Here is a 23,295-nt window from a genome sequence, read left to right on the forward strand (position 1 = left end):
GAAGGTGCAGGGGATGCTGTCATGCAGGGGATGCTGGGTGTCATTGGCATTGTGTCCCACATGGCTGGCGGAGAAGCTGTCCCGAGCAGGCTGTGTGGTGTGGAGATACTGGGATAAAGATAAGGCAGCCCAAAATCTTCAGCATGTGTGAGCCATCCACATAGCTAATGTATGCCAGGATGCAGATTGCTTTATTCATGAAGAAAACACACATACTTAACCTGGCATGCCCCATCACAGCCCCCATCTCCAATTAAGGCTGTCCCAGGCCTTTTGGGGAGATGATAAAGGCTGTAGGAGATGAAAGGTAACTGGGACAAGCTCGAGAGCTGTGAAATTCTTCCCCCATTAGCCACACATGAATATAACCTGCCAGGCTGTTTGGTTTTTCAGAGATAACCCCGGGGTTACGCACTCAGGAGTGCAGTCTGTCTGAGCCTGCCAGCACCTCCCAGCCTCGGTGAGGTGGGAGCCCCAAGCCCAGGCAGCCTCCAGGGCAGATCACAGCACAGCATGAGGACCAGAGGGCATGGTAAATAACTGGGGCTTATTTAAACAGCCCCAGCCTGGCAGCAAAAGGTAAAACAGCAGGAGTGAGACTTTGGCAGCTGTTGGCCTTGCAGGACTACCACGAAAACAGCCGCCAGATGTTTTCTCGAGCGCCCTGCCTACCCCCAGCAGAAGGGGTGAAGTAAGATGCTCAGCCTCAGTGCGGACACCCGGGGTCTATCCGCTCAGGGGGTGGCTGGTGTTACATAGTCACTGCTGAGCGATGCCAGCCTGGCAGGGCACAAGCACTTTGGTCTGGACTGTGCCCCCAGGGTACCTGAGAGGCCATCGAGCACCTGCCAAGGCCTGGCAGTGTCCCAGCAGGATGCTGGGGGAAGGTTTCTTCACAGAGGGGAGTCTGACCCCCACAGCCACCTGGAAGGGACACGGGGGCCTGGCAGCTCCTCTCTTTGGTTGCAGCTCAAGGGCTGGCAGGGGCTTGTGTTGACTTTGTGCTCTGGGGCTGCACGGGCATGTGTACAGAGCTCAGCACCCTGCACAGCAGCTTTTCTCAGAATAAGCCCAGGACTTCAGCCCTGAAGCTGGCAGCGCTCACAGCACGCCAGCTCCATGTGATCGCAGACCCCACAGCTGCCCTCCCGCTCCCCATGCAATGAGGGCAGGGGATGCTCCGGGCCAGGCAGGGAAAGGCCCCACTGGGTCCTGTAATATGTGCCACCTACTAGGGGGGAGCTCCAAGACCCTTCCTCAGATCCCCTGTTTCACTATCGCAGTCCTGCCCTTGGGCAAAGCAGAAGGACTATTCCCATCAGCTCACCGTTGGGCAGCGTTAAGGTGATTAGTCTGAAATTCCTTGATGCTCCATTTCTGGCTTTTGGAGACTAATCCCTGACCATGCCCAGTTTCCTGCACTTCTGTGGAGATAGCAAAGCTTTCTACTGCTATGTTGAGCCCTTGTTTCACTTTGCTCTTGAACACCACTTAAACGGTAGAGAGATATAGAATGGAAACATAGCGGGCCAGGAGCAGAAAGGAGGAGAAGGCTGGGCAACTGTCTGCAGCTGGTTTCCCAAGAGCTCTGCATGAGTTCAGGGAGAGGATTGCTGCCAGAGGATTTTCGGTGTGTTTACATTGCATCTCCACTGGATATGAAACAGGCACTTTAACTCAGTGGACTCTTTGCCAGCCTTTCAACCACCTCTGCAGAGCTGCGGCTCCTCTTGCATTTCCAAGAAGGGAAGTACAGTTTTCCGCTGCCGTACCCCAGGCCTGCCTAGAGGAGAAGTCTGGGTTAGACTAAACTCTGCGCCAACAGGGACCCTGAGGAAAGGGCTGCACAGAGGCACTTGCATAAGACGCAGCTGCCTCTCCCTGAGGCGGATCAGCAGCGACCTCCCAGGGAGTCCAGACAGCCAGGGAAAGGGAAACCTTGCAGTCCCCAGAGGGATGACAGGGAGGCCACAGTGCTGCTTGCTGAAGGCATCTTCTGGAAGGCATTTGCTCACCATGTTTGTTTGAAGCCTGGAGTTAAGATTGAACTAATCAGGCATTAGCCTCGTGCACCCCAAAGAGCACTTGCCACCAACGCAGGGGACTTTGCAACAATATCCATGGAGCACACATCTCTGTTGGCTACAATAGCTCAATGTGAGCACCTGCTTGCTTTTTCCTCCAAATTGAGTCCAGGCTGAGACTGAAAGGGATTAAACAACTGCAAAAATTTGGAGGGAGCTTGAACATCCTCTCCACAAGATGAAAGGGAGAGCAAGGTTAGGACACGGTTTACTTACAGGTTAAAAAATAGTCTCCAAAAATCCAGAGTCACATGGGCATACAGTAGCTGGCTTGCCACTTTGGCACGCGGCTTATCTAGGATGCTCCTTCCGGATGCCAGTCTGCCTCTTGCAGCCTTTAGCTTATCCCAGAAAGGAGCACACTTTACTTCATGCTGGGGCCCATAGACCAAGATATCTCAGATGACCTGGTAAAAGAGCTCAGGAAAGCTCAGGGGCCTCTTTTGGATGACCTTCGGTCACTGTGGGACGCAGTCACTGAAACAGAAACTGGGTCATAACCTCTGGTAAGAGCAAAACTCATCTGGCATAGGAAAGGCAAACTGTGAGGGAGTCTCCAGTCGCTGCTCCAGTTTTTGGAGCTGAAACCTGACTTTGATCTGCCCCTGAATTTACACCTTGCTCTGACACTACCGTCTGCACTGGCTTTGGGTCAGACGCTTCAGCCCAGACTGCAGGACATTGCCTGTGGACAGGACGATGATAAGCACCACTGCAGAGTCCTGTGAGACATGGAAACTTATGAAAACCATCTTTTCCCCTCTCCCTGTGATGTTCCCTAAACCAGGCCAGCACAGTAGCAACCCATGATGAGAATGCTATGGCTGCCTGTGCCTCGAAAACCTCACCCAGGGAGGCAAAGGCTGAGGCCGGGGAACTTGGAAGGGCAGCAAGGAGAGCTGTGCCCACCACAGGGCATGGGACATCCCAGAGGGAGGCCTGGGAGGGCTGTGCAGCTTCTGGGCTCCTACTTTGGTGGCCAAGCTTGGTGACCTCTTGGATGACATTCTGACAGCAATGCTTTTGCATTTGAAGCACGGCACACGTGCCACACAACTTGAAGGGCTGCCTGGCACTCTAGGAAGCAATAAGAAACACAGCTGGCAAGCAGCTGGACTGGGCCAAGCAATCCGGTGTGTGTGGCTCAGCAGGCAGGACCACTCTTCATCACCCAGGGGTTCCATGGAGGCCAGCTCAAGCTCTGGGGACTGCCCGGGAGAATGACCCCTCTCCTCTTGCAGCCCGGCGTAGGGCAGGCAAAGGACAGTCTCCACAGTGCCTTTGAGACCCAGCACATGTCACTCACCCCATGTGAGTCTCCTCGGGAGTGAAATGTGACACTGAGTGTGTGGGGCAGGTGTCACCTCCTTGCATACCAAGCCCCACTGCCCCAGCCCATGTGTCCATATGAGGCATTCCCCAGCTGCCCGTATCACTATTTCAGGACCACTTGAATTCCTGGATCTTATCAGGCTTTTTCTAGGCATGTGAGCCCTTGAGCTCAAATGCCACTAGGCCACATCTGGGCCCTGCCCATGCGCTGAGCCAGCTGCACAGAAGTTGGGGTGCCAGCATTGACGTAAAGGGCAGCTTTTGGATGATGAACTGGTGTTTTGCTCAGAGGATCACAGAAATCACAGACTTTTAGGCTGCTACTTCTCATGGCCCTGTTTATTATCAAGCAGAGACCCATTTCACCTGCCACAGTGCAGGAACCTTTGATTTTTACAGCAGTGATGCTCACCAGTGCCCTCGCTGCCAGTCCCAACTCTCCCAGTAGAGGGTGGTTGGAGTTACCAATGCTGCCCAGGTTCTCCAGCTGAAGCACGTGGTTGGGGAAGCGTCATCTCCGGATGGCTGTCACTACCTGTCCCTGCAGGTGATTTCAAGCTATTTGCAGACCCCAGGAGCATTTCTACACAGGAGCCCGTGGGTAGGGAGGAGGAGTTCAGCAGCCTTGCTCTTTGCTCTGCTGCTATCCCTCTGTCCATAGGATTTTGCCTTCTATGAAGATTTCTAGGGAGAAATTCCAATATATCTGTGACACTGAGCAAGCTTTTTGTGAGTCCTTAAGCTTAAATGTGGTCCATCTCCCCCCGCACCCTGTCTGGTAGGGAGCTATGGCAGATGCCTGAGGAAGAGAAGAGCTGGACAAGCCTGTAGTGATTCCTCTCCGGATTAGTTTCCCAGCCAGCTCAATTTGCAGATCAAGGATTTCCTGAAAAGGCGGCAGCATCTTTGTGTGCAACGGTGGCATTTTTTCTTCTGTGAATGTGTCTGGTCCCTTTTTGACCTCACAGCAGTTTTCAGCATCCACAAGATCCCGTGACAGGGAGTTGCACATTTCACGTACACCTCCTTTAAAAATAGAAAAAAATAAGAGTGGTCTGCTGCTAGCAGCTGATGGGATGCCAGGATCTCTAATATAATATTCATTCACATAGTAAGTCTTAGACCAGAGTGAGCGGTGAAACAAACCAGCCAAACTTAAGACAACAGCGCAGATGGCAGCTGAGCATGTCGTAGGTAACAGCAATACCCAGCACGAGCCCATCTGGTCCGCAGCAGGAGCTGAGACAGGCAGGAATCTTCAGAGGTGCAAGAGTCACATTGCGCGCCATGGGCAAAGGTCTGCGAGCCAGATCACTTGCACACAGCCCACAGATAGGCTTATTTGCTTTATGCAGAATAAGATACCTCTGTATTAGTAAGAGATGCATGTGTTTACCTTAGATAAGGATAACTTGGCTTTCGCATATTTGATTGCTTCCTACAGATCAGGACAATTTTATATTAGTAATAAATTAATTAATGGAGGGACTTTGCTCTGAGACAGTGTAGTGAGCTCCTGCTCATCTACTACTTCCTATCTGCAAAAGTTCTGAGACCTTTACTAAACCATCTGAAGAGTCATCCTTGTTTTCTTTCTTTCTTTCTCCTCTCTTAGCCACGTAATACTGGATTTCATACGACACTGATATATGAGTTCTCCATGTCTTATCTGCCTCTCATCATTCTGTATTTGCTCATTCTAGCACATACTCTTAATTTTAAGCACTGGTTTTTCGCCTGTTCCTGTGAGAGCCTTGGTCCCCTAAGATGGGTCTATGAACTCCCACAGACCACATCAGGGGGATCAGTAGCCATCGATGCTTTCAGGGGGCAACAGTTTCAAATGGGGAAATGTAATAGAATCATACAATCATGGACAGCATGGAAGGGAGCTCTGGAGGTGTCTGTCCCCTCCCCACTCCTCATGTGAGGGCCAGGATGTTTGGGGCTGCATCCAGGCAAGACTTGATGGTCCCCAAAGACGGAGATGCCACCACCTCTCTGGGCCATGTACTGCTGCCCCATTCTTCTGGAGCGGAGTGGTTTCCACCTATCCCATCAGAGGTCCCTGTGTTGCAGAAGTGCCTGTTGGATCTGGTCCTTTCACTGGGCACCTCTGAGAAGGTTTGGCTCTGCATGCTCTGTCTACCTCTCAGGCAGTGGAAGATGCATCTGCGGCCCCTTCAGCCATCTCTCCTCTGGGCTGAAGAAGCCCAGCTCCCTCAGTCTCTCCTTATACAACATGTGCTACACACTCTTGCCAACCTGATGGCTGCTGCTGGGCTGCAGCTTGTCACCATTTCTCTTGTACCGGGGGCCCAGACCAGGCACAGTGCTCCACATATGGCCTTGGTGGTGGGGAACACAGCCCTGACAATGATTTAAGATCCTCAAACTTTGGAATGACCCAGAAAAGGCAATTAAAGCTGGAGTGTGGTGCAATGCCTTTGACATATCACAGCCACACCATCTGATCACGAGGCGCTAACATGCCCATAAGGGAGAGTGGGCTGTAAAACAAAGGAAGTCCACTCAATAAAGAGGACGCATGCTCGCACAGATAAGAAATGCTGGGGGCCAGCAGCACCATGATACACAGCGCTCAGGCCCGTGACAGACTGTCCACTGCAGTGACTGTACCAGATGGGGACATTGCCTGCTTTGCAATGTTGGTGTCAAGCATCCTCCCTGCCCCAAGGCATCTGCCTCCAACCCTTTATTTAGAGATTTATTTTAAATACACTATTTAACTTTAGAAATCTCTATGGTTTGCTTTGCACTTAAGTCTTAATTTGCAATTTATACTTTATATTTTGTATTACAAACTGTATATTGTAGTTATGTACAAACATATTTACTGCCATATAATAATATACATATGTATTTTCATATTTACAGGTGTCTAATGAAACATATGCCCCCCCTATTACCCTGACTACAAGGCAGCCATGAGCCAGGAGTACTGACGAACTTGGCCCCCAGCTGATGTGAGAGCTGAGGCCGAGAGCAGCCAAGCACCGACATGCGGAGCCAGCTCCGTGATCGAAGCCCCTGGGTTAACCAGAGGCCACTGATTGCTATTTATAGCTGCCTTAGTTCACGTTTAAGCGGAGGCTTTAAAAAGCTCAGAGGCAGTTTGGGTGCCAGGGTAGCTTCGTCCTGCACGTGTGGCACATGGTTCCTTGCACGAGAATGGTGCAAAGCCCAAATTGTGTCATTGCACAGGCTGGATCAGGCCCTGGTTGTCGGGGAGGCCACAAACAGCTTGCGTTAAGCTGTTAATCAAATAGTACTTGATTATCTGATTTGATTGAGCTAACTCTGCCTACCTTTTGGAGGACCCAAGCAAGTCCCTTACCTGAGCAAAGCCCACCACAACCACAACTCTAGTGGCTGCGGGACTGAGGGCTACAAAGGTTGTCCCAAAACTGTCAAACAGCTCAAACCCATCTCATGGCAGCAACGACCTGAGCTGCATTAGGCCTTGTAAGGGCTCCCGTGGAGGGTCCAACCAGCAATGACCTTGAGGGAGGGGAAGTTGGAAGACTGGACTTGAAGTCATTTCAAGACCATGCAATCAAAGAGAGTTGAGAAAGTTGGCAGGGTTTGAAGTGGGTCAGCCCTCCGTGGGGCAGCCAGCCTAGATACACAGCCCTTCTCCAGGACATGACAGCACCTTTCTGTCTCTGGGACATGCTGATGACAAGATCCAAAGCAGTCTGTGAGTCTCAGATGATGAGGTTACAGCAACCAGCTTCAGAAAACACAGCGTTTGGTCTTTTCCAGGCTGTTGCCACACTGGGAGCCTGAACGTCACAGGAGACCCTGTGTTCTGAAGTGACCCTTACACAAATGCAAATAATTGGTGCAGAGAGTTCGGTATTGCCTGCAATTTTTCAGCATTGCACTATTAGTTTTGATGGAGCGGTACTGCACAAAATTGGACTAATGCAGTGGGAATCAAAGTATTTTTGAAAGACTGGGAAAGATGGCCTATCAGTAGAGCCTGAGTGGCATTTGGCTTTTGGAAAAAACACCTGAGTTAACATTGCAGTTCTGGAGGTGAAAAAAGATCAAAACCTAAGCCAGCTCAAAATCTGCGGGACCAGGTTCCTTTTTAATCTGCAACTGAAAAGCTTGGCAGTAGATGATGTTCTGCTCTTTGAGCTTATTTGAGCATAAGGTATAACACTGAACTCTTACATCTTTCCATACAGACAGATTCTTAACCCTAGCATGCATATCTTTGTGCAGGAGTGTGTCCATGCGGGTACATGTGTGACGTGAGAGTCACACTGATGCCCACATTGCTGTCCTCTTGCACAAGACACGAAAAAGCAATATTGCATTCAATTCCTTTCTCAAAAAACAGTAATCCAAAATACAGCAGTCACCGGGGGACGTTCAGCTGCTATGCACTATTGCACCTCTTCAAGAGTTGTCTCTCATTTATCAGGAGCAGGTAAGTCAGCAAATCCAGTTCCCAGCCTATTGCGATGACTTTCAGAACCATCATATTCATTTCAACTTTGATTTTCCTACAGTCCCTGACTATTGCTGCTTTTTTCCAGCTTTGCTGGTGCCACCTGGTTCAGGTCGCTATAGGCTGGTCTCCCATCTTACAAGGCCAAAGACCTTCTCCTTTGCCACCTGCTGTGTCTGCACAAACTTGACCTGCCTTCCAGCACTTTAATTTCTGCTCAGGAACAGTGGCATCCAGGGAAACTTGATGGACACCAGTTTGTTTTACTTTTGGGAGGGGGTTGCATTTTCTTTACGCTGGTTTTCGGCCACCGCAGGATCCCAGCTGTTGCTGCTCAAGGCTGGCAGCACCCTCCTCTTCCGCATGCCATCCCATGCAGCAGAGGGAAGCTGGGCAGATCAGTAATAGGACATGAGCAAAGACTAGAAGAGGAGGGATGAAGGAGACAGCCAAAAATGCTTGCAGGCTCCATGGGCCTGGGACATGCGCCATTCCCAGCTGTCAGCACTGGAACGCTGCTTACTGTACTGTCCGATGGCCTGACTTCCTCCTCCTCGACCAGAGCCAGCAGCACGCTTCTTATGAATAACTAGCCTGCTTTCCAGGTCCTGTCAGAGTTATTCCTGACCTGGGTGTGTCTCTTGTCTGCAGGCACACTTCCTAAATTCTGCCTCATGCAATCCAAGTTTAGAAGTCCTTTAGAAGCTCTGGTGCAAAGATGCTGTGCATAACCGAGCCCTGCTAGGTGCAGATGAGATTAGCCAAATCTTGCGAGATCAGGCAGGGAGAGAGCTGTCTCTGCAGGATCCTAAGCACTCAGGGGAGGAGGCAATGCTAAGCTACCTGCAGCCAGTGGAGGTATTTGTATGTACCAAACCTGGGATCTCAAGTGACCGACTTAGCTGCATTTTGTGTGCAACTTCAGAAGTACAAGAACCCCAGAGAGGTAATTTTTGCTAGCAGTCAGTTTCTGCAAGAAAGAAACTTCAAGCTTCTGGATAATTGGGTAAATCATTGAATATCACCAGGGGTTTTTTCCTGCCATTAAATTAAAAATTCCAAATAAAAAGGCCAGATTACACTTGAAAAATGTTTTTAAAGAATGCAAAGGCTGATGATGGGAGTAGCTCCAGTTGACCTCCTTCCCCAGCACCCTCTGCTCAGTTCTTGCCTTTACTGTTGACATCGCCTTTGGTACTTGCTCGAGATACCATTTAAAAGTCAGCCATCTTGTTCCTGCTGATTTTCAGATTCCCTCTATAGTGAATGCACAGAGATAGGCAAGTCCGGAAAGCAACAGATCCCATCTTTCATTGACACTAATCTTAAGATGAGACAAAATGCTTCATGGAGGGATGGACCATTCTCTGCTGCAGCAGAGCGAGCCTGGATACTGACAGAAGCTCAGCTGAAGGCATGAATCCCTGAAAGGAGCTTAGGATCATATTTATCATCAAGAGCTACGTGCACCCCTCAGTCTGGCCTTTTCTTTCTCAGCCTTCATCAGCATACAAGTGACTTACAGGCAAAGCACAGTCTCTCATGCAAAGGTAAGCCCTCCGAGTTCCCTGGCCTGGAAACATGCAAGTTCCCAAGACATCTGCCCCACCAAATAAGGATTGCAGTCCTTGTAGGGCACCAAAGTTAAAATACACATTGCTTCGCTATGGCTTATGCATCTAGGGCAGATCCAAGTCCAGCCAGTCAGACGCTTCTATGGTGTAAACAAGGCAAGCTGTCAATGCGGCTGGACTGATTCAGCCTGCCTGAGAGGAGCTGGGCATCCCTCTGTCTCTGCAATCACATCAGTGTGTCAATGGAAATAGCCCCCATTCCTTTTCATACTCTTACACCTCCAGCCCAGCCCTTGCTGCCCCTCTCCTGCAAGAGCACACAGGGAATTTGGAGGATTTGAGGTTCTAGTCCAGGCTGTGTCTTTACGCTCCTTTTTTCCTTCATGTAGGAGGGCATGTACTGCTTACAGACAGTAATTGTTGAGTTTTGGGGGTTTTTTGGTGTTTTTTTTTTTAAACACATCGTATCTGCACAACTGGGTACTCCTGGATTCAAGTAAACAGCAGAAGGTATGGAAAGCCATCGTGTTTCTCTGCATTAACTGAAGAGTAACAAAGAAAAGTTTCTGGGAGATCAAGCCAGACGTCTCCTCAGTGCATGTTCACTAGGGGAAGGGATGCTCTCAAGAAAAAAAAAAATAAGGACGAGTACATAGTTACTGCACTGCTTTGTGCAACCTTGGGGCAAACAACCGACCTCCTTTCTTTTGCTATGATTCTTCCAGGACTTCACTGATGGGAATGAAATCTGTAGACTGCATGAAGGCAAGGTCTTGGAGCAGCTCCTCTGGAAAGAACGTCATAGATGTTGAGAAAGCAGGAGATACCCTTTTCTTCTTGGAAGGACTCACCCAATCTTAGGTTCTAGTCTCTGGGGAAAAGGTTGTTTTAAGCTGGTACCCTGCATATAGTGCCTCACCTTAGCACCACTTTTTCGACAAGCACATTGTATGCCTGGCCAAGGACTTACCTCTTTGTTGTTCCTGCCTGTCATTTGGTCACTTTACTGTCATTTTGTCTCCTTGTGCTGCCCATTGGGCTCTTCCTTTGCTGGAAGCCCATTCCCTTTTTCTCTGTGGGTAACAGCTTTCCTTAAGGCATCTGTAGTAACTTATTTGCATTCATTCCCTTCCCCATACCGTCCCCCTTTTGCAAGGATTTTTACAGTTTCTCTTGCTGGGCATTTTTATTATTAAGAACCATAGTTTTGTACTACCTAGTCTTTTTCTACAACACACAGTACCAGGCCAGGCTTTGCATCTGGCCCTACACTACCTTCTCTGTGCGTGTTGGGCTGGAATGGAAGGTGCCATGGTCTTCAGCAGGGCAGAGTACATGTTCCTCAGGGTGCTTGCCCATGAGCACATACAAGATCCAAAGGGAGCCATGCCAAGGTAAATATCCTACCTCGGGCCTACAGCCAATGTACTGAAGTAACTCCTCATTTCCAGACAGAGCCAGGAGAAGCAGTGGGGCCTCTGCACAGCTCCCCAAAGTGCAGTCAAGACCCTTAACCAAGAGCAGGATTTCTTTTGATACTGGGGCACACTGAATGCTCTTTGCTTAATTTCCTGGGATAGCCACAGGAGTTTGAGACCTATGGAAATAAAAGAGGGGAATCCCATCATCCAACAAGACTCCAAGTCTTTTCTTTGGTGGAGCTCTGTTTGCTGTGACCCTGCAGGAGCTGGACAGGGGCCTGGGACCACAAGGAGCTCCCAAGCAACACACGTCAGATCTCAGCATGCAGTTGCAGCTAAGACCAAGTTGGCTGGTGAAACACAGAATGAGAGAAGCCTCGTTTCCTACAGATTTCTGTCATGCTGTCCCTCTCTCCCACTTTTGTTATCCCAGCTTTCTCCACCGCTCCAAGACCAGCCCCATGACATGTGCTATAGCTGGCTAAGGCGCTGTCAGTGCTGGCTGGCCAGCTGGTACAGACACTGACTGGCCAGCGGACCACCACAGCCAGGCCCCACTCCACTTCTGCTTGGTGAGGATGCTCACTGGGTCTCTCCCCACCAGCTGTTGATTCTCACAAAACTTAAAAGAGGTCTGTAAGCTTCCCACCCCCCTGTCAAGTGTGGCTGAAACCCACTGGTTCGTCAAGAAGGGATGAGGGACTGACACACACCCAGCTCAGCAACGGATACATCCTTTTTGGAGGATAGCACGTCATGCTGCTGACTGCCACTGCTCCTGGGGCATTACACTGGCCTGGCTGCCTCTCCCACCATGTGCCAGTGCTGCCCAAAATAGCCTCTTCTGTTTCAGTCAGGCTTTCCTCCCTGACCACATGCCCTCAATGACAAAAATTACTCCAAAGTTAGTTTCTCCCTTCGCATTTTGATATGAGGCAACATCTGATTGACGTTACTTCAGAGTCACCCTCACAGCCTTGTCACAGGCAGGTGGACTTTAAAAAAAACCCTCCTCTGCTTGGTGCAAGTCTGGCTCAAAGGCTGCAGCCGCACTTTCTCAGCATTGCCAATTTGGAAATTGCTGACAAGCGCCAACATTGCAACATCACCAGCCGCACCACCACGGCTGGCACCGTCTGCCTCTGTGGGCTGCTGCGGCGAGCACAAGGAGCGTGGCACCTCCACCACCATCCCAAGGACTTCCAGCAGCCAGGGATGGAGACCTCCCCCAAACCACGCCACCGGGCACTCCTGGCTGGGCTGGGGCCACAGTTGGGTGTGGAGGTGCAGGGGGCTGGAGCCCCTGTGCCCATCGGCAGTGATGGGGGATGGCAGCTGGGGTGGTGGGGAGAAGGAGGTAGCAGGAGGGGGCTGCTGATCTGGGAGAGGGCACGAGGTGTGGGATGGGGTACCCCATGGCAGCAGCCCCAGCGCGGCTCCCTGGGCAGCGCGGTTACATCAGCTGCTCCACTGGTTTACAACACTCGCCCTTGAGCCTTGGCCCCGCAGCCTGCTGTGGTGTGGACACATTGCACAACACCCCTGGCCCCGCTCCCCTTCCCGGCCAGGGTTGCCCTGCAGCCAGCTGCTGGGAGGCCAAGCTGTTGCAGCAGCCTGCCAGTTCCTGACAGGGAGGAGAGGATGCTCCATCCACCCCTGCCTCTAGCAGGGCACCGGAGGAGGTGACAGGACCAGGAAGGGTCCCCAAGGACCAACTCGGAGGAGATGACAGGACCAGGAAGGGTCCCCAAGGACCAACTCAAGCCTGCTGGTAGAGGTAGGTCTTGAGGGACTGTGGTGGGGCAAGGAGGGCTGCCCCATAGGAGGGACAGAGAAGCTCTGCCTCCCCTCCCACAGCGAGCCAGTGGGGCAACATCCCACAGGTGCGGGAGCCACCACATCCTGTCCCAGAGGGTGCTGGGGTAAATCCTGCAGCCGAATCAGGAACAAACCCCAGACCTGATGGGAGACTGGGACCCTCCTTCCAGAGATGTCTGTCATGGATGGGACTGGTTCTGCAGTGCTCCCCCAGGGAGAAACACCCCCAGAGCCTCTTCCCTATGCCAGGGAGCAAGCTCTTCCTCATCCCTCAGCAAGGCGGGAGGGGTGGAAAGCTATGGGGAAATCACAACGACCACTGTGCAAGGGGCTAGCACAGAGCTAAATATAGCCACTATCTCAGCTGCCCAAAGATAAGAGCCCATGTCCACCGCCCGCCACAACGCCCTGCCCTGACTTCCACCTACCTTTGCTTTGCGGGCAAACACCAAGCAGCAGTTGTGAAACACCCTGCCCTGCTCACGGCAAACAGTGCTTGTACCGTGGGGCAGAAATGCTCCCTAAGCCACCTCGCATGCATTCCTTCCCCCGCACTGGGGGTGGCTGGCCAAAACCCACACAGCTCAGAGGCTAACCAACACCTCCCTCAGCCCCTCCATAGTGCTGAGCAGCCAGCAACACTCAAGAGAAACCTGTGGCAGAGCAAAGTGACAAGTGTAAGTCAGGTCAAGGCTTCCTGGTTTTTGGGCTCATCCCGTTAAACTCACCGCTTCCACCTGAATCTCTCTAGTGTCCCAAGATCAGCAACACTGAGCCAGTCAGTGGTGGCCGTGCCTGGATAAGGGGAGGCAGCAGTGGAGAGCGCCCATGGGCCGTGACCACCTTAGAGAGTCTCTGCATATTGCTCCCAGGCAAATCTGAACATGCTTCCCCTCATCCCTGCTGTAAACTGCATTACTAAGTAGCACGTGCTGAAATCCCACCATATCCTCGGCACATAAAATATTGCTGTAAGTCTGCAAGACTCCTGGAGTGGATACATCTTTCATCTCTCTCTCCCCCGCTCTAAATCTTATCACTGCCTTTATCTAAAATGGGTTTTTAAAACAAAACACAATGTGTTTTTTTTCCCTCAACAAAACCCTTTTGCCTTGCAGAGTATGAAGTTTATGAAATGGCAGCTTCCAGCGGGAAGTCTCTGGCTTTAACAATAGCTCTGTGTGTTTCCACAAGTTAATTGAAAACAAATGTTGACACTTCAATCCTGCTTTTATGCTCTGTAAGGAGGGTGAAAGAGAGCAGCATTGCTCGCAGCTGTGTGGTTAGAGGCCAGATGTGGCACAAAAAGAGGCAAATATATTATCCCCACCGTTGCCATCCCCACCTCGCAGCAGGCTTTACAGCCTCTGCTGCTTGCCCAAGGAGGTGGCGTTTGACCCCAAAGCCCGTTCCCTGCCAGGGCAGCCAGCTCCGTGTACACCTTTTGCATGGGTGAAGACATCGGGCTCTGCACCGAAGCAGACTGAGGAGCAGCCCTGGGGAGCAGAGACGGACACCCAGGGCAGGGGTGCAGCTGGGAAGACCCCTTGGCCCAGCCGGCCCCACAAGGCAATGGGGGTCTGCGCCAGAGCATCGACCTGCCCGACAAGTGTTTTCAGGGTGTTGGTAACACCTTCCCAGCTCCGCACACGTGCCTGGACAGGGACTCCCGTGGGACGGGTCTCTGTGCCGGCTGGGGCCCGCAGGTGTTTTATCCTGCTGTAAGTCACCTCCATGAGAAAGTAATTTTTTCCACTCCTCACCTTGTCTGGAAACAGGATTTTGGAGTATCCTCTGGGGATTTCTACCTGGTGCCAGCCAGCCCTGCGGTCACCAGCTGTGGATGCGTGAGCAGCCCTCCTCCCCACCCATCCCTGAGCACCCAAACACCCCGGGCCAGCCCAGCCGGGAAGATCTGTGCCCCAAAAAGGCTTTCCTGCCTCGAGAGCGCGGTTCCTATAGGTTTCGCCCTGATCTGCTTACTTGTGGATGCTCACAAGCCCCCTTCTGCCCTCCCGGACAGGTAGGGACTGCACCGTGGCACAGGAGCCACGTGTTGCCGCAGGACAGAGGGGGACCGGGAGCACCCAAGGCCGCACGCAGAGCTTGTACCTTCGGACAAAACAAGCTAGCGCTGCTCGGGGAAAGGCGGAGGGCCTGACTTAGCAAGATCCCTCCACGAAGGAGAGGGTCCCTCAGGTTTGAAGGCCCCGGGAAGCGCTGTCCCCCGTCCCGGCTCCTCACGAGCAGCCGCGCACCGCACCGCGCCGCCCGCGGCTCCCCGGCGGCGCCCCTCAGGGGCTCCCCGCGCCGCGGCCCCCGGCCCCTCGCGTGCCGGGCGCCCGGCGGCTATTGGCCCCCCGCCGCGTTCGGGGCGCGCTCATTGGCTGCGGCGCGGGCCGGGCGGGCGGGCGGGGCGGGGCGGCGCGGCCGGGCCGGTCATAAGGCGCCGGCTCCGGCACTGCCCGGGTGGCGGCGGTGAGCTGGGGGTGCCGGGGCCGGCCTCATGCACTGCACCAGGTATGGTCCCGCCGGGGCTCCTGTCCTCCTTCCCTCTGCTCCCGCCGGCGGGCGCGTCCTGCCCTGCTGCCGTCTGGCTTCCGCGGGTGCCTGCTGTGCTCCCCAGTGAGGGGTCGCAGCCCCTTCGGGAGCGGTACCAGCGCTCCCCGCCGCGGTGCTGCTGCCGGGGAGGGGACGGGATCAGCCAGGCTTGGCTCCTGTAGCTCCTCGGGTGAGCCGGGAGCAGTAGCCCCGGGGCGGCGGGGCCGCCTCTCTTCCCCGGGCTCGCCGGGGCGTCCCGGATCCCCGGTGGGGCTGGGCGGCACGTCTTGGCTCGGGTTTGCAGCGCTGCCGTCCTGTGCAGAAGGGACGGGCTGTAGCAGGGTTAACGTATCGCCCGGACCTCGGGTAAATGCCTGTGAGAACTGGGCTCTGCCCTCGGGACAGCTCGGCCGTTCCTGAATCACAAGAGGGCAGGAAACCCGAGCACTGCTGCATCCAGCAGCGTGTCATGTCTGAAAACTTCTGGCTTAGCAGCTGCTGCATGTCCAGCCCCCTGCAAGAGGGTTACCTATGTGCAAGCAGTGCTGGAAGCAGAATGCAGGCAATCGAAGGGTTTTGATAAATGTACATGTAAATAATTCCTTTGCTCTGACTTGCTTCTCCTTCCTAGAAATGGAGAAGGGAAGAGAGAGAGGTGACATCCTCTTCTGGAGAGGGTAAAGCTGTGGGAAGATGTCCAGAGGCAGAATCTAGTCTGTCTTCCTTTTGAGAGGAGGGGGAAAGGACTCAGCCCCTGTACCTGCCTTGGGCTGCCTGCCTTGCACCACTTGCTTCCTACACCTCTAAAAACTATTTCCCTGCTCCCACCTTCAAAGCATCTGAAGTTCAAGACAGCCAACACTAGCCCCAAAAGGGAAACCTTCTGCTGTTGGCTGTGAGTTGGGCATCAGCAGGCTCTCGAGCGCAGAAAGAGATGTCTGGGGTATCGAATGAGCTGAAGAAGACAGTTTGTAAAAGCATGGTGCTCAGCCTAATAGTAGGTATGAAAAGCTCTTACTCTAGTTCTCAGCTTGGAAAAAAGCTCTAAGTAATGCAAATCAGGCTGGATATTTCATGCCTCTTCATTCTAAAAATTGTGAATAACCAAGGCTTACTAAGAAACCTGACTTCTCAGCAGTTATGGGAATTCAGCTGAATAAATTTCCCTGGGAAGAGATGCAATGCGGATGAAACTGGTCCGAGGAAGAGAGAAGCATGGGAGGCTGCATTAATTTAAAGGAGGAAATGACCTATATAAAGTGTGTGTGAATAAAAACTTGGCAAAACTAGGTAGAGATGAGCAGAACGGTGTTAACAGGCAGGTGGATCTGCTGTCTGTCTTGTACAGCAGCCCTTGAGCTGAAAGGAGGCTGAAGAAGGCAATGCAGGAGTTAGCTGGTGGGTGTGTTGGGAAGCAAGCCTTGGCACATGTGTGCTGAATAAACAGATGCCCTTGCTGAATGGATGCTGTGAAAGCCTGCTCAGAGCTGCTCTGTTGGTGTCGCAGGGTGGGGAGTTAAAGCACTGAATTGGAGAACGTAGCTCTCATTTTTTTCTTGGCACAGGGGCAGCAATCAAGTACTAGAGCTGGCTGTGCTTGGCTTTGGCAGACAGAGCTCTGCTGTGTCACGTGGCCGGCAGCCGCCGCTACCGCTGCTGGCTCGTCCTGCTCTGTGCGGTGGGAGCAGCTTTGGAGCCTGGCCTGCAGCCAAACAGGGGAATTTTATTAAGGGAATACTCTGTGCTTAAGGTCAGCAGCCACACAGTTGACTTAAGGGGGATGTGTGTGATGAATCTGTCCAGTGGTTTATCCAGAGCCAGGCCAAAAGAGTCTGCCAAAAGCATCCAGCCTAACCTCAGTGTAAGGGCAGGAGCGATAGGTACGATGTTCTGGGAGCTGCCTGGCTGCAGAGGCAACCCCATGGCTACATCTGGCAAGGCGCTGGGTGGGAGCTGCCCTAGAGTGGGTGCACAGAGAGGGATGGTGCTGCATCCCTGGAGGAACGGGCTGGGTTTTGGAGGAGGAGAGGCTGTGGTGGAGGGGCATGTGCCCTGTGCCTTCTGGGAGAATGACCAAGCCTTTGGAAACAAGTCCATCTTGAGTAGGCGAGTTGTGTTTGGCAGAGCCCTGTGGCTATATGGATGCATCTGAGGGGCTCAGCGCAAGCGCTGTGGAGGCTTGAGGTGTGAACTCTGCACTGGAGGTAAAGTCTGCTGGGCCATCTGAGCTGACATCTGTTTTAAATTGCAGTAGAGGGAAGAAAGTGGCTCCTCTGTAGGTGTGAAGCAATGTCACTAAGTCTCCACCCTGCTGCTTTATCAGACTGTTGCTATCTACGTGCAGGTATTTTAGATGGAGCAGTTCTGGAAGACAGCGATGAGAAAAATACGTAGCTCAACCAAATGAGAGCTTTTTAGCCTCTAAAAATACCAGACACTTGGGGTTTTATGGAAGGTGAGGTCAGTTGTATACAGCAGCTTGTGACAAGCTGAATTCCTGCTCCTATGAAAGCTTCTGATGCCCTGGGGAGTGTCTCTCCTGGAGGGAGGAGAGCGCAGCAGGAATACTGCTTTACATCGCATTGGAATTTGATAATATCTGGATTTTGTGGACGTCAGCAGGACAGAGCCACGGGTTTTGCTTTGGGTCAGAAATGCTCTGGAGCCTGCTGTTGCTAGCCCAGTAGGGCAGTGCCTGTGTGTGTCTTCAGATGGTGACTCTGTCACTGTAGCAGTTGGAAGAGATCTCGTTCAAGGGCACAACAGGCTCTGGTCTTGCCACTTCTGCTGTAGCACATTTTTCACCATGTCTGTAAATCACACCATGCAAGTATCTGCCTTTAAGCTTGAGGGACATGTGGGGTTGATGGAAGCAAGTTTCTTTGGGATGGCTGGGGGGAAGTGGTGTAGCATGTGTGACAAAAGTCATATGAAAATGCTTTTCTAACATCAGCTGACCCTTCTTCTCATCTTCCAGAGTATTAGACTATTTTCCTCACAAACAAGCAATGGCTGTGGATGTAGCAATGCAGCTATACCTATGCTCTCCACCCTTACGGAGAGAGAAGTGTGCCTGCAAAATTGCTCCGAAGCCAAGCAAGCCGTTGCGGCCCTGCATCCAGCTGAGTAGCAAGACTGCACTGAATGGATCAGAAGAGGCAGCAAACTCCTTCACACACAACAAAGTGAAGAAGAGGGTGTCATTTGCAGATAGCAGAGGCTTTGCTCTGACGATGGTGAAGGTGTTCTCAGAGTTTGATGATCCACTAGATATTCCTTTCAACATCACGGAGCTGATAGACAACATTGTGGGCCTGACAACAGTGGAGAGGGACAGCTTTGTCCTGGATTTTGTTCAGCCCTCTGTGGACTACCTGGACTTCAGAAACCGCCTCCAGACAGACTGTGTCTGCCTTGAAAACTGCGTGCTAAAGGAGCGATCTGTTGTGGGAACAGTGAAGGTGAAGAACCTTGCTTTTGAAAAGACTGTGAAGATCAGGATGACATTTGACACCTGGAAAAACTTTGCAGATTACCCATGCCAGTATGTCAAGGATACGTACGGAGGGTCAGATCGGGACACATTTTCCTTCGACATCAGCTTGCCTGAGGGAATTCAATCCCATGAAAGAGTAGAGTTTGCCATCTCCTTTGAGTGCAATGGGAAGGTGTACTGGGACAGCAACAGGGGCATGAATTACAGGATCATACGGTCAGAACTGAAGTCTGCCCAGGAAGCTGTCCGACCCCCACGGTGTCCTGACTTTGGCAGTGCTTTTGACCAGTTTGGGAGCCCTCGGTGCTCCTACGGCCTCTTTCCCGAGTGGCCCAGCTATTCGGGCTACGAGAAGCTAGGGCCTTACTATTGACCCAAGGACAAAGTCCTGATTGACTAACTGTTGCTGGTGTGTCTGCAGGCCTGGGAGCTGGTCTGAACATGAGGAATACGGAAAGGTGAAAGAAGTACGGCTCCATGCAGCTCTATGTAAGCCTCCCAGCAAAACCAGATGTGCTCTGCTGGCAGTGGGCTTATGGTCAGGGAAGCACCTCTGGCGTAAAGGGCTGCCTTCCCTGCCTCAGCTTGGATAACTGGCTCTCTGGATGCTCGAAGGACCAGGAGCTGTTGCTCATATGCCTCTTCAGTGCTGCTACTCCTTCCTCTTCTATAATGCTGCTAGTCTCCAGGGAAACACTACAGTGCTTATGTTGTCTGTCCAAGCTATGTAGTGGTGGCTGGTTTGTATTGCTTGCCTAGTGTTAAAAGGCTTTTCAAAATATGTTCTAGTATTAATTTTTAGTGAGCTGTACTTCAGCTGCAGGGTTCTCCTTGCAAAGCTGGCCTATGCCTGTCAGGAAATGGAGTGGTTGGCTTGCAGGGAGTGGAGTCCTCTCCTTGCACGCATCCTTGTAGTGTGAGGTCCTTCCTACTGGAGGCAGAAAGGGTGTTTTGGAAGTGAAAATACAACTGTGATGACAGGAAATGTGGCCTCACTGCCTGCCGTATTAGGAGATGTATGTGCCTGTGGGAGAGCATCTGATATGCTTAGTCACCAGTTGTTTTATCAGCTGATCTTGAAAAACTCTCATTATACCCTTGGTGTTACCAAAAATAGAGATTAGCTGTAGCTGTGTGGTGCTTGTGACACAGCCGTGGGTTGACAACATTGACTGCCTTCTTCAAAACCTTCCTGGTTCTTTAATCACAAGTGATCAATGATGCTTTTCCCCTTGATGGACATCTGAAGTCAGCTGTTGGCCATGCTGGGCCCTGAAAATGCAGTTCTTCCTCCTGTGACTGTAACAGAGGGTTTTGTCCAGCTAGGGCCCCAAGTCCTGTGCAGGAGCCTGTGCTCAGGTGTTACAGGAGCTAAATGCAAACGGGCCACATGGCTTCTCTTTGCTGTGTCCTGTTAAAGGAGATGGCTGTTGTGTACCTATGGTGGTGGCCATGCCTTGACTGAGAAAGGGGTGGTACATGTGATCCCAGCAATGCTTTGGGATAAACAGGCTTTGGAAATGACATTGCTTTTAAAAAAGATCTCCTGATGCTTTGTTACTCCGTGCCATGGACTGCTCAGCAGCTAATGGCATGGCGTTCATCACACGTGAGGATGCTGTGGCTATACTGGATGAATGTCAGCATGCTGGGCTTCCCTTGCTGTTGTAGCAGTAGCTGCCGTTTCAACCTGTAAATGCCCAAACGTTGCATTCCTGTGTCCGTAAGAAGTGGTTCATTCCACCTGTGCAAAGAACTAGCTGTGAGGAGTATGAGATGTGGGGTTATCCTGACACAACCCCTGGATGTGAAATATCACTGATGTGAGCCATCTCTATCTTCAAAGAGGTGGCTTGTCTTCTGGGCCTGCGCTGAGGTGAGGTGGCCAGCTTGTGCAGTGCCAAACAGCCTCACAAAGCTTCTTGTGTGCTAGTTGAGCAGAATAACTTAATCCCTCAGCTCAAAGGGAGAGTGCCGAATAGTTTGTAGAAATAGAAGGTCAAGGGAATCTTACTTTTTCTTAGTGCATAAGCTTTATATAATTTTTCTGGGTGCCTAAAATAGCCTGTGGATGGGCTGGAGAGAAGCAATGGGCTAGACTACTTAACTTTTTAAACCTAGCTTTTAATTCTGGAGACTACTGTATAAAATACTTAGAAGCTGTTTTACCCTAACATAGAAGGGTTACTATGATCACTGTTGGATGCCGAAAGGGACAAGAAGAGCTTGCAGGAAGAATAGCTAGCCTTCAACTGCTGCTTTTTCAAAACCCAACATGAATGCATGTCATCACTGTGCTTGATCACTTAGTCCAGGTAGTAAATCTACTTGCTGTCCCAGAGCTCATCAGGCTTGGTTCCTCTGTTCAAGCAGCTTCCCGAGTCAGCCCTTACAACCTGCATCTAGTCTCTCTTGAAGGGACTGTTGCCTAGCTTGGCTTGAACCTGGTTTTAAACTTAAAGCAAGTCTGAATGATGCTGATTTTTATTTAGTGTATGGTGTTAATGCTTTAAGACACCAACTGTAGAAAACTCATGTTCTCCTGGTATGCTGTCATGCCTATGGAGAGCTATTTGTGGGCTGAAACAAGGCATGTGTGTCTGGGGTGCTGTGGATGGTGGTATCTCCTTATGGGCCTGTTTGTTTTCAGGCTGTGGATGGGGTGTGCTTAGGGAGGAACATGGAAGATAAGCTAGAAGAGCAATGCCATAAGTAAAAGCTAGGCTGGGAACTGATTATTTGACCAATAGTGGTTTAAAATTACTACTTGTGGCCTTTCCCCTTTTCCCTTTTTCCATTGCCAATGTGAACATAGAAGTGAGGGGTTGCTCTCCTTGCTCTATGCCTGGAAGTGCCTTGTGGGGTGTTTTGCATGTTTGTTTTTAAAAGATATTTTTGTACACAACATTCAAGTGGAAAATGCACTTTATAATTGCCATGTAATGACTCTTTTAAAACCATGGTTCTGTTTTTATCTGATTGTTAAAATAAAGGTGGAACAAAACGTTGGCTGAGTATCTTGCAGTCGTCTTATTTAAACACCCACGGGGCTGGGGAGGCGATTTGGACACGGGACCAGCTTCCTGCAAGTGGCTGTTGGCAGGGAGGAGCACACGTCCGCAGTGGACTCTGCTGCCTGAAACAGGAAAGAACTGCCTATTCCTGCTGCCTTCCTGCCAACACAAATGCTTCCAGAGCCTCTGCAGCCACGGGAAGGAGGAGAGGGGCCAGGCCCTTGTCTCTGTGCTGAAGTTTCTCCACCAACCACTGTGTTCCTGAGCTGCTCTTCACTTGTTCCCTGCTTGCCATGCCAGGAACAGCCTTTTCAGGTTTTTCTGCACTTATTTTTAGTCAATCTTAGTCCTTCCCCCCCACCTGGCTTGATCTGGGATCAGTGCTTTCTGCCAGGGTACTGGGGTGTGGTGGATGCTAGGAGAGGTGTTGCAGTAGGAGGGTCAGGCTCTTTTCTACTACCAGGATCAAGTGAAAGTTAGACCCTTCACCTCAAACTAGTTGTTCGTGTTGTCACTGCAATAAAAAGCACTGGCAGGAAATCTGCCCCTTTGCGGAAAGGGAACAACTCTGATGTAAATGCCAGTCAGGTCTGTGACTGTGAAGACCAGGTCTTGGTGATGCCCTGAAGGTGTTCCATTTTAAGCACTCAGCTGCTGAGTTGGGTGGGTTTTGCCACTTGCACATAAGGTAAGAAGGAAAGCTGGGGGGAGAGGGGGAAAAAGCCCAGTCAGTCTTGGTGTGGGCTGCCTTGAGGGGCTATGCAGGCAGTACTTCCCATCTTGCTGCAAAGCCTTGCAGAGAGTAAGCTTAGCCTTTGCTCTATACAGAAATAAAACTGAGCACCTTCTGACTGTGGCTATTTCTATGTCTCTCACTTTCGTAAGATGAGCTATCTTTCTGGGGTGTTTTGCTTTCTGCAGCAGCTGGGTAAGGTAAAGCTTTTGGTTTCTTGGGTTCCTTCCCCTGGTCTTTGCATCACAAAACCAAGCATGCTGATGCAGTGGGGTGCAAGCTCTTCTAACAAGTTGTGAAGCTGCTCCCCTCGATAGAGAAGTATGGGATCTGCATGCACCTGAGAAAAGGGTATTGCATAGTGTTTCTTGCTGGTCTGTGATGTTTTCCTCCCCTGTGGCTCAGGGGAGCCTGTGTTGGCTGTCACCCACTGCTGTTTGTACCCAGAGGCCCTTCTGGCATTGTCTTTGTGGTGGGATTCTTCTGGGGTGGCAGATCTGCCCAAAGGTAGTTGAGAGCCGCTCTGCAGTAGGAGTGCTTTGGTCCTGGGAAAGGGAGCGGGACAGGCTGAGGGGTGTGCTGAGGTGGGGGGAAGAGTTGTGCATGGGTGATTTTTTCATATGCGGGTGGGTAAGAGATAAACCCTGCATGTAAGCCCCTGCCTGACAGCAGTTATGCCATGAGAACTAGCATGAGGCAAAGGGCTTCACTTTCTTGGCAACCATTTCCACACCCTATTCTCCCCAAATTCTTTGTCACCTCCACATCTAACAGACTGCTGTTAAGCACTATTAAAAAT

General features: G+C 51.5%; 1 protein-coding gene across 1 annotated transcript; it reads left to right on the top strand.

Annotated features, from left to right (window-relative positions):
• The first annotated feature begins 15,217 nt into the window (after positions 1-15,217).
• PPP1R3B (protein phosphatase 1 regulatory subunit 3B) lies at positions 15,218-19,632 on the top strand. Its single transcript, XM_059817986.1, has 2 exons — positions 15,218-15,232; positions 18,231-19,632. The coding sequence occupies exons 1-2, from the start codon at positions 15,219-15,221 to the stop codon at positions 19,120-19,122; spliced, it is 906 nt and encodes a 301-aa protein (XP_059673969.1). The 5' UTR covers position 15,218; the 3' UTR covers positions 19,123-19,632.
• Positions 19,633-23,295: the final 3,663 nt, after the last annotated feature.

Source organism: Gavia stellata, chromosome 5 (assembly GCF_030936135.1).
Source record: "Gavia stellata isolate bGavSte3 chromosome 5, bGavSte3.hap2, whole genome shotgun sequence".
In the NCBI taxonomy this organism is placed as follows: Eukaryota; Metazoa; Chordata; class Aves; order Gaviiformes; family Gaviidae; genus Gavia; species Gavia stellata.